At 46.2% G+C, this 14,064-nt stretch overlaps 2 protein-coding genes across 2 annotated transcripts; both read left to right on the plus strand.

Annotated features, from left to right (window-relative positions):
- Window positions 1–570: 570 nt before the first annotated feature.
- On the plus strand, window positions 571–2,547 carry MELLADRAFT_65069 (uncharacterized protein; the record flags this gene model as incomplete). The annotated part of the gene is made up of 11 exons (XM_007412467.1): window positions 571–949; window positions 1,024–1,160; window positions 1,243–1,294; window positions 1,372–1,477; window positions 1,678–1,744; window positions 1,816–1,887; window positions 1,943–1,975; window positions 2,050–2,051; window positions 2,149–2,179; window positions 2,243–2,305; window positions 2,377–2,547. The coding sequence occupies 11 exons, from the start codon at window positions 571–573 to the stop codon at window positions 2,545–2,547; spliced, it is 1,113 nt and encodes a 370-aa protein (XP_007412529.1).
- Window positions 2,548–4,392: 1,845 nt separating this feature from the next.
- On the plus strand, window positions 4,393–5,577 carry MELLADRAFT_89578 (uncharacterized protein; the record flags this gene model as incomplete). Its single annotated transcript, XM_007412468.1, has 5 exons — window positions 4,393–4,464; window positions 4,527–4,925; window positions 4,997–5,149; window positions 5,210–5,307; window positions 5,364–5,577. 5 exons carry the CDS (start codon window positions 4,393–4,395, stop codon window positions 5,575–5,577), a joined length of 936 nt encoding a protein of 311 aa, XP_007412530.1.
- Between the last annotated feature and the right edge of the window lie 8,487 nt (window positions 5,578–14,064).

Raw genomic sequence — 14,064 nt, forward strand, 5'->3', positions numbered from 1 at the left:
TGTGGCGAGTTTGTTTCTTCTGCAATTATCAACACAACCGTGTGCCATTAGATCTCTCCATCAGCTCACCTTGATCCAAAGTGTGTTCACAAAAGCCCATCTTCAGCGAGTTGGGTGACCACTGATACGGTAGAGTTTGTATTGCTGAGTTTGCGCGCACCGTACAATTAGGTCTCACGGTTGGACAAATCCGATGTCTGCGTGTCTAGAAATGGTTACGTAGCAGATAGTAGCTGCTACTCAGTAGCAACTACAAAATTTCACAGCCCTTCCAGTACTCTGCCGGGTGCCCTGCTGTGCCGTGGTAAACTCCAAGTGAGCTGTATTTTTCAAATGTAAGGCTCGAAAACGCTCAAAAAACTGAAATGTGAATTTGAAAGAAACTTGCGAGAGACTTCTTTCTTTAAAGTTGACAATCGTGTGATCAATCACGACTTCCCACTTACATAATTTCCATCGATGCCTCCCGACTTGAATTCTCAACTCTAGAGACACCGTTTCCTCCTTCGTTTTACTTATCAACTTGTATACTGCCGAGTCGCCGACCACCTACCATCTTTCATCGTTACTATGCTCAGTGTTCTGAAGGTCTTGTCTTGCTTGACTGCCTTCAGCGCATGCTTATCCGGCTTTTCTCAAAGTAACCCATTCCCTCATTCAAGATCACTTCCTCGAGCGAACCCACCCCCTCAATCAAATAATCAAGCCAAGGTTCCCCAGCAGGCTCCCCCAACGGCTAGCCAGCAGGGCACCTGTCAAAATCTCATTCAGCGACGCGAGTGGCGAACATTGTCCGCGGCCGAGAAAGCGGCTTACATCAAGTCAATGAAATGTTTGACGACCAAGCCGTCCCAATTGCTCGGAAAAGGGTACAGACGATTTGATGACTTTCAATATGTTCATTGTGAATCGAGGCGAACAGTTCACTTCGGTTCGAAGTTTGGGCCCTGTTAGTATCTGTCGCGCTCTTTCTGCTCTTCATTGACTCGTGTCATAAATGGCATTCTGACCTGTGTGATATAGTTCATCATCATTTTATGCATCTGTGGGAAAAGGTACTACGCGAAGAATGTGGCTATAAAGGAGGAGTTCCTTATTGGAATTGGGAGTTAGATGCCCATGATTTCCCATCGTCTCCGATCTTTTCATCTGACCCTGAGGTGAGTGACTAAATAGCCTTTCGAACGAGACATCTCTTCGCCTTTGATTCCTGAAGGTCCGAATTGATGTTTTCTGCTCTAGAGTGGGCTGGGAACCAATGGTAAAAATTTCACATACGATCCAGATAATTTGGGTACGTTCCGTCCACTCTTTTCGGGCGCAATGATGCACAATCCTGTTCTGACCGCGGGCTGTTTCTCGAGTTTTTAGGGGGAGGTATCGTTTCAGATGGCGCATTCGCGAATTGGCAGATCCTTTACCCTGATCGCCAGTATCTTGAACGCAATTTCTTACTTCCCGACGTTTTTGCCATGGAGTGAGTCTGCACTTTCGCTAGCTCAGAATGATTGTGCGTGAATTTTACTGACCTTTTGCCAATATGGGTTTTCAAAATCCAATCACAGAAATTATACATGGGGCTCTCAGTATTAGTACGTAGCAGTCGTTACATTGACAATATCTGCGTCTGTCGTCGGGTTAATGTTGACCCGTATCATTTTGCTTTCATGAAACCAGTAATAATGCTGCAATGAAATATGTACAATCGCAGACCACTTACATCAAGTTTATCAACGCGCTCGAGGTGCGTCAATCCTGTTTAGGCATCAGCAAGTCTTTCTTTCCTGGCTCACAACACCGATGTACGTATATCAGGGACTCAATCCGTCATTAAGTGACGAACTCTATCCCGGTCCACATGGCATGATACATCAACTGCTAGGTGGAGTACGTATGCTTTCTACTATTTTTCTGGAGCCTTATCTAACCTGTTGACTTCCAGGACATGCCAAAGCTTGCATATGCAGCAAATGATGTGCGTTTTTGATTGCCTCATCAATTTGGTCACCTTCGAGAACCGCACTGATTCATGTCGCTGATCTTTTACAGCCGTACGTCGTTTGATGATCAATATACTTCAATTCGGAGTATCGTGTCCTCTGAACCAGTTTAGAGAACAATGTTCAACTGTTCTGTACGCTTTTTCAGGTTATTTTACGCAGTCCATGGTAATGTCGATGTAAGTTTATAGCTCTCGTCCTTCGTGTTTTGATACTGATCCCATATTCCCCGAAAAACGCAGAGACAATATGACATGTGGGTTCGTCAGGATCCTGATAAGCGGACTCTCGCTTTCAATGGCAACGTAAGATTTTGATAATCGTAGTTTAAACCAAGCTTGAAAAGCGTCCTTCCCTTACAAACACACCTTTCTAGAAAACCCCGGGGAATACACACAATGACGCGAGTCTGGACGATGAATTGGATTTTATGAAGCTTGCTCCCAATGTCAAAGTCCGTGATACGATGAAATGGCGACAACCGCCGTATTGCTACACATGTGAGTACTTCATTTCCTACACTACCAAATGGTTCTACCTTCGATGAGATAAACTCATTTTAACATCCTGCCTGATCTGCTCATCAACAAGATGTTTGAACGTGATGTCCAAAAGGATTGTACTTGTGGGCTATATATGCAATTCTTCTGCGATGGATGCGAAGCGTGTTGTGGTTTTGATTCCTTGCATTTATTTTAAGACAAACATTCGTTATTTTTACCTAACAGGTTAACACAGGACATTTGATTTTTTTTTCAATATACACAATTTACTTTTTCCCCAAACCGTCCTGTGTTGTTTAATATCTCTTCATCAAATGTGTTGGCCATGTGCGTCCCATTTTGTTCAGAAACTTGGGTTGAGGCATCCGCTCTCGAATTGCCCGTGAGCCCAATCTTTGATAGATTTCTTGCCTTATAGCACGCTTCCCAAACAAGTGTTGAGGGACTTTTGTGAAAATATGGTTTGCTTGACTCTTCTTTGGCTTTTTTATTCGATTCAGTTATGTTTTGTGAGCACATAGTAAAAGTTGTAAATATCAGGATGCTGTTGAGTCATTGAGCTCTGAAATTTCAAAGAAATTTGGTTATTGGATGAATCACACATAAAGAAGGAAATCCGATGTTTTTGAAAAAAATACATTCCTCAGTCGAGACCTTTGCCCGGTACCCCGTGACCTTAGCCCCAAACCCGGACTCTCTGATCTGCGTGTGATACTCGCCCTCAGCATCACACGTTGTATACATGCTTGCCTTCGGCGTATCCCATTCTTCTGTGAAACCATCGCTGTTTTCTATCCGTCGAATATCGATACTTCGCGTAGCAGGGCGCCGCCACAATGATGCAATCATTTCCATACCAAGGCATCAGCGTTTGAAAGCGGCATTACCGACGTGTTCATCTTGGTCTTACGAGACAATCCTAAACTTCCTATCGCCCTCATAGCGTTCGTCGCCATCCGGATCGACTGTCAAAAGCAGTGGTGTTAGCGACTTTAATCGTCGAACAACCTGCCTGGGATTGGGACCCACGACATCTGTCTTCATTGGTGTTGCTTCCGGGAGGACCCTCCCCACGTCAGGACAACATTCCTGATCAATGTGCTCAAAAAGATCATGGCTATACACTACGCCCGGAATGTTGCCATTACCGACGTATTCATCTTGGTCTTACGAGACAATCCTAAGCTTTCTACCACCATCATAGCGTTCGTCGCTATCCGGATCGACTGTCAAAAGCAGTGGTGTTGGCGATTTTAATCGTTGAACAACCTGGCTGGGATCGGGACCCACAACATCTGTCTTCATTGGCGTGGCTTCCGGGAGGACCCTCCCCACGTCAGGACAACATTCCTGATCAATGTGCTCAAAAAGATCATGGCTATACACTACTCCCGGAATGTTACTGCGATGGGTCGATGCTGACGTCTATAATCTGTCAGCCTGAGTTCGGCACGACCACAGGTTGTCTCCTCCCACAATTCACGGCAGTCAGTACGTACAATCGTTTCTGGAATTTCATTCCAGCAAACGTTTCAGCTGGGGCAAAGTCTTCACCACCGATTCGGAATACACTTTCCCATGGAATGTTGTTCAAACCAATCAGGGCGACCCCCCAGGCAATGTCTTCGAGGTTCCGTTGGAAGCATCAGCCAATGTCTTCAAAGTTCCGGTGCAAGCATTAGCATGCGTATATAAGGCATTGCATGGCCTCTTAGTCTGGCGGAGGAGAAGTCAGCTGCAGATAGACATTCACTGGACTACACACTCATTTATAATAATCCCTTTCATTATCACACTGACATTGCATATCCAGTTGCAGTATCTTGCTTCCACAGTACCCTAACAGCACTTAAACCCATAACGTTTACTCATTGTTTTCATTGTCAATCATGTCTCGCTCTGAATCACGCACGATTTCTCATCCAATCCGAGTCTATTTCACCGGCAAAGCTGGCGCTGAAGTTCGTCATCCTTATGTGTTCCCTGACGTTGTTTGTGTCAACTACCTGACATGTTTCTTTAGGTTGCGGCTCTGCTCTCCAAGAACAAGGGCTTTATATCTCATCACGCATCGATCTCCACTTCTGGCATGAACGGTGGTGAAGACTTCGCTAACCCCATCAATGTGACTGCGTACGGCTCCACTGCCGAAGCATTGATCCCGCAACACATTTACTCAATGAGTTGCAAATTCATCGGTTCAAACGACAAACGTGATGATCATTTACATTTTGAAAACGCCCACCGCATCAACTGGGGCCCTACTGAGAATTTTCCGGAAAGTTTTCGTGACAGCTTGATGGACAAGGTCAGCATAGTCGCATTGGGTACAGTTGTTGCCCGTGATATCATCAAGGATCCTGTTTACAAGGGCAAGCCAACGGTAGTGGTGACCATGAAATCGACTGACTATGATCCCATCGTGAGCGACTCATTGTCTTGCAATCCGCATTCCCTCGACCGTTCCCATGACTGACGGCTCTCATTCTTTAGACCAAGGGGCCTGTCAGCTGGTTAATGAAACACTTCATTCCGCCGCTCCGAAACTTGGAGAAAGCTCAGAACCTCTGTCAATTGGGGAGGGAGCTCCAGTTGGTCGGGGTTTTCAAAGATTACGACACCAACAATCACATGTGGGAAATCGAAGTAAGTTTCATTTCCGAGGGATGCGATCATCACTATGGTTGATGATTGATTTTTGTATAGGTCAATGCGATCAGTGTCACCAGCGGTCACCTTACTGGTGCGGCCGCCAGCCCCACCAAGCCTGGAATGCCAAACGGTGGCCGAATCCCGCTGGGAAGGTGAGCTTTACTCGATCTGGAATTATCGCGGGCATTGCTGATTGCTTTGCCGGCAGGAAACGTGGTTTGGCTTCCAATGTCGCCAGTACGTCAACTAACGCTGTTGACGACAATGAATTCAAGCTCGATGATGTTGAATCCAGCCCGGGCAGACGTGTTGATGGTGCCATTGAGAACAGGCTCAATACCAACGCTGGGATTGAGAACAACGCTCTTGAGAAGGACAGTGCTGTGTTGGGCATGAGCAAGAGACTCCGTCGTTGGGAATAGGCGTGTCGCTCAAGCTTGGGGTGAACAAGTGCTCTCGACTGCGTGCGGTGCCGTTACAAGTTGTCAATTGTGTTTGCGCTTTTGTAATCCCTTCTGCATCTATTTATCTCTATCTGTTTGTTCCCTTGCTTGGTGAGGTTAGTCACATTCCTGCAATCAACGTTCCATCACAACATCTCAACCGTTCCACTCATTAGATTTATTGGTGTTCTTCCACCTCTTGAGTTGTACCGTCCGAGGCGGTCCTTTATATGTAGTCTTTGAATTCCAAAATCAAATTGAATTGATACATTTGTTATTCGTTGGGTTAGCGTGCAATTGTGTTTTATGCCAGGGAGAATTCGGCAACAATGCTTAAATATCAGTCGAGGTCCTCATTGAAGCTTTGCAACGGTCATAAGTCAGCGGCTATTATTGCCAATGTTGTCAGTCTTCTGCGGTAGGAGTAAAAAACCTTATTGACTTCATGCATTGCCACTTATAGCCGCAAGACCCCAATTATAGACATTGGGTGTTCCGCTTCACGTTCTCCGCCACAACTTCACTCAACTCGGTCACTGCCTGTGGATCAATAGCTGGAAACCCTTGCAGAGACAAATTATCGGTAATCATCATACCCCACATGGTGATGCTCAGTGAAAAACTTTGACGAGATTTATGCAATCTGTTCAACTTAGTCCCGACAGAAATGCTGAAAATTCTTGGGAGTTACTTATGAACGCACATTGGCTCGAGACTCGAGTACAGAAAATATGAAAGTGGCACACTAGGTGCCGCGTGGGATGGATATTTGTTGGCCAAGTGAGACCCACGTCCATGCGTGGCCCAATGCCATTGCTCACCGGGAGTCTCCGTTTTTGTACCGGTATTGGAGGGTGAGACATTGGAAAATTTTAAACACAAACTGATTGGTCAGACTCAAGGCCTACATCAAGTTGTTCACGATTTATCGTCCTTTGTTAGAATAGACAACTCACATCCTGCTTCTATCGACATCTTGACATTACGAACGCAAAGCGGATCGTAACGCTGAAGATATCAAACGACCGAGAAACCTCACAACTGTAACTTGGACTCTCTGCTTCGCGCTTCCCAGCGATTTGACATACCACGGAGTGACTGCCATGGGCAAACGAGCAGTGCGACCACGAACTCTCCATCAAGCACCGATTCAAGTCAGAGATCCCCCACTCGCTCGGTGTTTGCGATCAGCTTTGTGCCAGTTGTAATGCTTCCCATTGGAAGGGAGAAAAATATCGGACTACTGCGGTTGCAGGAGGATTGGCGTACTCGATATGCTGTCAGGGTGGCAAGGTCGAGCTACCTGAACATTACTTTGATTTCCCACCGGCTCCTCAGTTCATTATCGATCTGTTGACTCTGAACACACCGCGTGCGTTGTTTGTGGCTAGCTTTTTATCAGCCGGGCGTAGCTGACTATATGCCACTCATAGAAGCGGAACACTTTCGTAGTCATATCCGTGGCTACAACAATGCGTTGAGCTTTACTTCATTGGGAGCTGAGATTGATCAATCGGTCAATGGCCCCTACGGCATTCGATGCTTCAAGATTGATGGGGAATTATATCATGATCTCGGTACAATAATGCAGCCCGCCAAAGGCAAGGCTGCATTTGCGCAGATTTATATGATGGACGCCGCACCAGCGGCTGAGGCTTTACACAGGGTCAAGGTCTCATGATCCCCCATAGATCCTAAGCTGGTGGAACTATTCATGAGATTTATGTACAAGTATAATCCCTACGCACAGCAATTTAAACACGCGGGCAACATCATGAAGGAATACAAGACAATCTCGCTGAGACTCAAATCAATTCCGGCAACAGCAGAGAACTCAGCCGGCCATGACATCCGGACTTACGCACGACCATCAGCTACAGAGGTTGCGATGGTGATTCGCGGTGGTGGTGACGTAGGCGAGGGTGATAGGGATATAATCTTGCACAGTAATGATGGGAAGTTTAAGCGGATTTTGGAGTTGCACACTGGATATCTCCCCTTGAGATACCCAATTCTGTTTCCCTTTGGTCAGGCAGGATATGATGAATATTATTGTGTCCCCAGTGAGTGCATCCCCTTTGCGCGATTGAATACATTGGTGCTGATGTGCTATTTTAATGACACTCTGTTGGGCGATAATTACCAGGTACTGGAAAGACGGTGTCAACTCTGCAATGGTTTGCTTATCTGCTCTTCCAACGCGCGCAAGAATTTTCAATCGTCCTATTGTCCCACATGCTACTCCAGGAGTTGTGTACGGATCTCTACGCCTGCATTGAAAATCAAAGACTCACTTGGTTCCGATTTCATCAACAAGAAATACGAGCTGAATTGTACTCAGGCGCAGTAGAAGCATTAGGCCGCAATGATTTTAAATAGATCGGTAGACCAGTCATACTTCCCGCGTCTCATACCGGAGGTGCAAGGCACATGGTGCAAATTTACCATGACGCTATGGCGTTAGTGCAACATTATGGCCAGCCGACGTTTTTCATTACAATGACAGCCAATGACGACTGGAAGGAAGTACAAGACGAGCTCCAATACGGTCAAACTGCAATCAATAGACCTGATATTTTAGTTAGGGTTTTTCAATTGAAGTTGCAGGACTTAATGGAGGATATAAATCATAAGGAACGACTGGGACCTGGAATTTTGCATGTCCATACCATTGAGTTTCAGAACTGTGGCCGCCCACATGCACACTTCATACCAATTATGGCAGCTGGTGGTGCTCCTCGAACTCCAGATAATATTGACTTGGTGGTCAGGGCTGAGATTCCCGATAGGGTGAAAGAACCTGACCTATACAAGGCGGTGACAAATTTCATGCTGCACGGTCCGTGCAAGGAAGGTAGTCCGTGTTGGAAAACCGACAGATGTCGTTTCGATTATCCAAAGCCGTTCAATGAGCATACCACTATGACGGATGACGCCTATCCGACATATCGACGCTCCGACAACGGTGTAACCTTCACCAAGAATGGCTATACATCTACCAATCAAGACGTAGTGCCTTATAATCCGTATTTATTAATGAAATATAACTGTCATATCAATGTTGAGGTAGCTGTCAGTATGCAAGCTCTCAAGTACCTTTATAAGTACATTACAAAGGGACATGACAGGGCTGCGTTGTCAATGGTTGCAAAAATGAGCTGGATGTCCACATAAATGGACGCAGTTTAACTGGCACCGAAGGTTACTTTCCATCTCCATCCAACGGATAGAAATGTGATCTAACCTGAGTTCTTAGGTTGTTGGAGATTGTTCCAATTCTTACTGTCATCAAGATATCCGGCGGTTTTTCGACTACCTCTTCATCTGCCTTTTGATAACGTTTTGTACTTTAACTGCACGGAGACGCTGCATCGCCAAATCGACTCTGGCAGAGCAGCACGGTCGCCCTTGACTGAGTTCTTCGAAATGTGCAAGAATAAAGTGAAGTTCCAAAGATCAATTCGACAATCAACACTCTCACGTACCCTGAAATTGTGAAGTATTTCAGTTGGGTTAAAAAAACCAACCACTGGAAAATCAGGACGAAGGATTGGAAGACTATCTCAAGAGTTTATTTTGCCAGCATGTCGCAGGGAGAAAGGTTTTATCTGAGGTTGCTGCTATTTCATGTACCGGGTCCAGAATCATTCGAACACCTCAGGACTGTTGATGGTGTCATCTATCCCACATTCAACGAGGCTGCCAGGGCCCACGGATTGCTTCTGGACGACAATCATTACATAGCGGCTAGGAAAGAATGTGCATTGGTTCAGAGTGCATATCAACTACGCTCGATGTTTGCCCTTATTCTCAAATTCGGCCCTCCGAGCAATCCTCTGCGATTGTGGGAAATGTTTTCGGTCTTGCTCTCTGATGACTGTCGGCATTCTATGTTGAAGGTTCAACCGCGGCAAGAACCAACCTCCGCGATGGTGCTTATCCATTCACCACTTGCCACGTTAGAGGTGGTGTGAATGATGAGAGTTGGTCTCGACAGCCTCTCAGGTCTTATGTCGAGCCACAACTGGTGGGAACTATCTCCACCCGAAAGTTGCCTCCCTTACATTCCGTGTTAAGGAGGCAGGTTACGGGGGGTGAGACGGCCCCGGCCACGGGGGGGGCTTGGTTTTCGGGAACCAAGGCCTTGGTGTGGCTGGGGTCCTCCCCCGGCCCACCCGCCCCCCTGAAAGTGCACACCTGGGTTGGACTCTGTGCCCGGAGAGACGCCTAATCCTCAGGAGCTCGCTGCGGCGCCCTGAGCCCCCGGGCACAGACCACCCAACACGCCGTGCGAGTGACCCGCACCTGGGCCGTCTACCATCTTTTTAAGGTTTTGGCCGATCAATTCATCACGCTTCCTCGTTCTTCTCAATTTAATTTCAGTCCTGTTCACTCTGCCAGTACAAGTCAGTGTATCTACGCATTCATCTAAAAACGTCTCCCTGCTGTACCCTCCGAGCTTTCTACTGCTTTAAACTATCACTCCACCTAATTCTCTTCGATCTGCTCGACGTATTGGTGTTCTGGTTTCCTGGCCAAGAAGTATCTTCTATCGCACCTAAGAATTCCGCCGTGTCTCTCACGTCCTCTGGCTTGTAAGGTTTGAGGTATCATAGGTAAGTCATCGATGTCCATCGTCCCTGTCTTGCAATTGATTCTGCGCTGCTTCCCAAGTTGAATCTGAGCGATGCTCCCCCTACTCTAAAGGAGTGGCTGCTCCATGTCTCGACACTAGCTTTCCCCCAAATCTTTGACACCCCGTTCAGGAATCTAGCTTTCGATAATGGGCCTTCTTGCGTCGCAAATAACACGCCATCAGGGTCGCCATTTGGTTGTTTTTCCAGAAGACGTCTTATTGCCTCTACCGGGTCCAGGACGTTTAGTTGCTGTTGTAAGTGTATCACCTGTATCTCTCCTGGCTTTGCGGTCTTTGCTTTTCTAAGGTGTAGCCTAACAAAATTTCTTCCTCTCTTTGATCCGAACTCTACGTGCCTTCTGAGCAGAGCACCATCTGCCGCTGATTTCCTCAACAGTTCGCCCAAGCGTGCCATACCCCAGAACGCCACTAAACCCACCGTTCCTAGGAGTTCTTCTGTCTCAGATTTTCCGTTTGTCTTCAATAGCAAATCAAACAGCTGTCTAACCATGATCGGGTTTTTAATAGTCACTAACTGCCGTTCCTCCTCTCCCTTCTTCGAGGCTCTTAAGAGGGTTGCCACTATTGCTGGGTCGGACTTGGGGATCGTCAGGTGTTTGACAATGTGCCACACCCGAATCCCGTCTAGGTACTTTTTGACAGTTACCGAGCTTATTGTACGTGCCGGACCGTCCTCTGCTTCACCATCGTCTGCCCATGCGATAAAACCATAAATGTCTTTAGCGCTGACCTCCTCTTCTTCGTTGAAACTGCCCGTCGTCTTTGTTTTGTACTTGATAAACTTCGCCATGCCCGACAAGTAACCCGCGAGAGTTGAAGTGGCCCAGCTTCCTCCAGCCGCGTGTTGCCCGGCCTTTGATGCGTTGTTGCATGCGTCTCAAAAGTGTCTTGGTAGGCTGTTCATTGTTTCTGGTTTGTTTCTCCGATCTGACTAATGATACTCATCCCTGTCATAGGAGTCTGAGAGGTTACTCTTGTCGTAGGAGTCTGTGCAAGTCCGCCGGTAGTCGGATTGTCCATTCTCAATAGATATACTTGATATTTTCTCAGTAACTTACCTTTCCTTGCTTAGTTCTTAACTAAGTGAGGAAAGGTTTAGATGCGGGCTGTAGGTTTCAGAGAGTTCACCTCTTTCTGAAACCTGAAAAGTCTAGAGCAGTGAGGGTTATCGGCTAGGAGAGTTCATATGTGAAAAACTTCCAGAGCCTTCGTCCTACCCTGGAGAGTTCAGCTCATGAACTTCCTCGGGATGGACTTAACCCTTGGAGGGTTCATTTGCAATTCGAACTAGGAGGGTTCGTACGCCACTCGGTGCTCACTGCTTCATAAGTTACTTATTTGGAAATGTCTGAAGAAGACGTACCACAATATCTATGCATAACTATGTATATGAGGGTGGGAGGGAGGTTTTAGAAAATAATAAGATATGGAAACCTTATGTTGAATAAGCTATTGATCTGATAATGGATTCTGGGTAAAGGAAAAAGGAAATTGATAATTTGAGATAATGTAATGAGATGAGGACGAGAAGGACAAACAGGAGAAATATCTAACTAGATATAACTTGAACTCTTTGTTCTCTTTCATCCTGGGTACTTGTTGCTCTTAATTTGTCAATGAATTAAAGAGGATGAATCTCTCGAAAGGGAAATGGATTCTCCTGCTCGCCTTCTTCTGTCTTATACATTTATCTTATTAAGTAGGATCTTCCTTAAAGGCGCGCTTATCCCTTTTTCATGGATGTGTCTTACAAATCGTGCCTCTTGCAAGAGGCAATCCATTCTCAATAGATATACTTGATATTTTCTCAGTAACTTACCTTTCCTTGCTTAGTTCTTAACTAAGTGAGGAAAGGTTTAGATGCGGGCTGTAGGTTTCAGAGAGTTCACCTCTTTCTGAAACCTGAAAAGTCTAGAGCAGTGAGGGTTATCGGCTAGGAGAGTTCATATGTGAAAAACTTCCAGAGCCTTCGTCCTACCCTGGAGAGTTCAGCTCATGAACTTCCTCGGGATGGACTTAACCCTTGGAGGGTTCATTTGCAATTCGAACTAGGAGGGTTCGTACGCCACTCGGTGCTCAATTTCTTAAGGGAAAGGTGAAAGGCTTGCTCTCCTATTCTCGGGCGGCGGGCCTGAGCCTAGTAGGCTATTCCCTTTCCCTGACGCCTCTGTATCTATTCGGTAGTTATCTGTTTTCTTGGTTGATAAAAAAAAAAAAAAAAAAATTCTTACTATGAAGGATTTTACAAAGAAGGTAATATGTACATAAACGAGAAGGAATGCTCAAGGACAGAAAGCTATAAAACATATTGGTGTGAGATGTAGGTATTAAGTGTAGTGGGGTATTGTGTCTTCTGTAATAGTTAAGATACGTTTTGCGCTTTCCCAGTCATGACTGTTCCACTCTTGCTGGTACAATGTGTGACAGGATGATTCCCATCTGCCTAAACGTTTGATAGCTTCCGTACTAATCCCTGCCTTGGTCAAGAGTGTTGCGCCACCAATTTGGAAGGAGTGTCCGGTCATGTGGGAGGATTTCCCCCAGGCCCTCAACATGATTCGAGTCGTCAGTTGTCTAGTTATGGCTGTAGTTCCATTTTCGCCAAAGGTCATGAATAGGCGAGGGTCCTTCAACCTTCGAAGACAATTTACAAGTACCTGTAGGGCGTCTACTGGGCATAGCACGCCTCCAGTTTCTCTCAGTATTAGTTTCTGAGTTTCCCCGGGTTTAGCGGTTTTAGCTTCCCGCAATAGGATTTCGGCGAATCTCTTGTCATTGACGGTGAAAAACCTAACGTCGGATTGGAGAATCGCACTGTGGTCGTGTCGATCATAAATAGTAGACTTGTAGACGAGCTCGCCCATCCTTGCCAGTCCCCAATAAGCTACTAAGACCAAGGCTGTCAGACCTTTTGCGTCGACCTCTAGCTCAGCAATGTTGGCTACTAGTTGCAAGAGGGCTTTCGGGGTCACCGGTTGTCTGTTGAGTTTCTGGAGTGGTGCTCTCGTCTCTAGTTTCTTTGACGCTCGAAGTATTGTTTTCAGGCGAGTAAGGTGTATCGTAGGGAAGTTGAACCCATGGAAGGCGTGCCAAGTCCTGAGGGCTGTTAAGTATTTTGTGATAGTTGTCACCTTGATGGGTTTGTTAGTTGCTTGGTGGTTCACGTTGTGACCTGCCCAGACGATGAACAGTTCGACTGTCTTGCAGGAGGCCGGGAAGGCCGTCAACTTCTTTGCTGATGTAAAGAGTTTGAATTTCTTCACTCCAGATGCGTAGGACTCGATAGTTGAGCGGCTCCACCCAGCGCGTATCATGTGGCGCTGCACCTGAACACTTAAGTCAAAACCCTATACCATTAGGCCATACAGCCTTACCTATGGCCCAATGGTATTTGACTTCACACTGCCAAGATGAAGTTGCATCTTAAGGAGCATCTTGAAGGGATGTCGAAATGGCTAAGTCCATTTTTATATAAGGGAGATCCCCAAGCTGCCAAACCATCTACCCACCCACAGTTCAAACACACCACTGTAGCACAATTTGTACCATCCAGATACAAAACCTACCAGATACATACACCACAGGCATCAGACTTACCCACATACCTACCCAACCCGTACCCATACATACTCCACCGGGACCAGACTTAGAGCATCCGCACTGGTTTGCGGTTGTTAACTTGATCACGCACGGTAACAAACCCTACTTTAAGTAAAAAATTACTTAACTCGACTAAATTCCCCACTTGTTTGCATTAGCAGTGCTGTAACTGTTACAACTTTACAGCTGCGCCATTCTGACCTGTACTC

Source organism: Melampsora larici-populina, assembly GCF_000204055.1.
Source record: "Melampsora larici-populina 98AG31 unplaced genomic scaffold MELLAscaffold_31, whole genome shotgun sequence".
In the NCBI taxonomy this organism is placed as follows: Eukaryota; Fungi; Basidiomycota; class Pucciniomycetes; order Pucciniales; family Melampsoraceae; genus Melampsora; species Melampsora laricis-populina.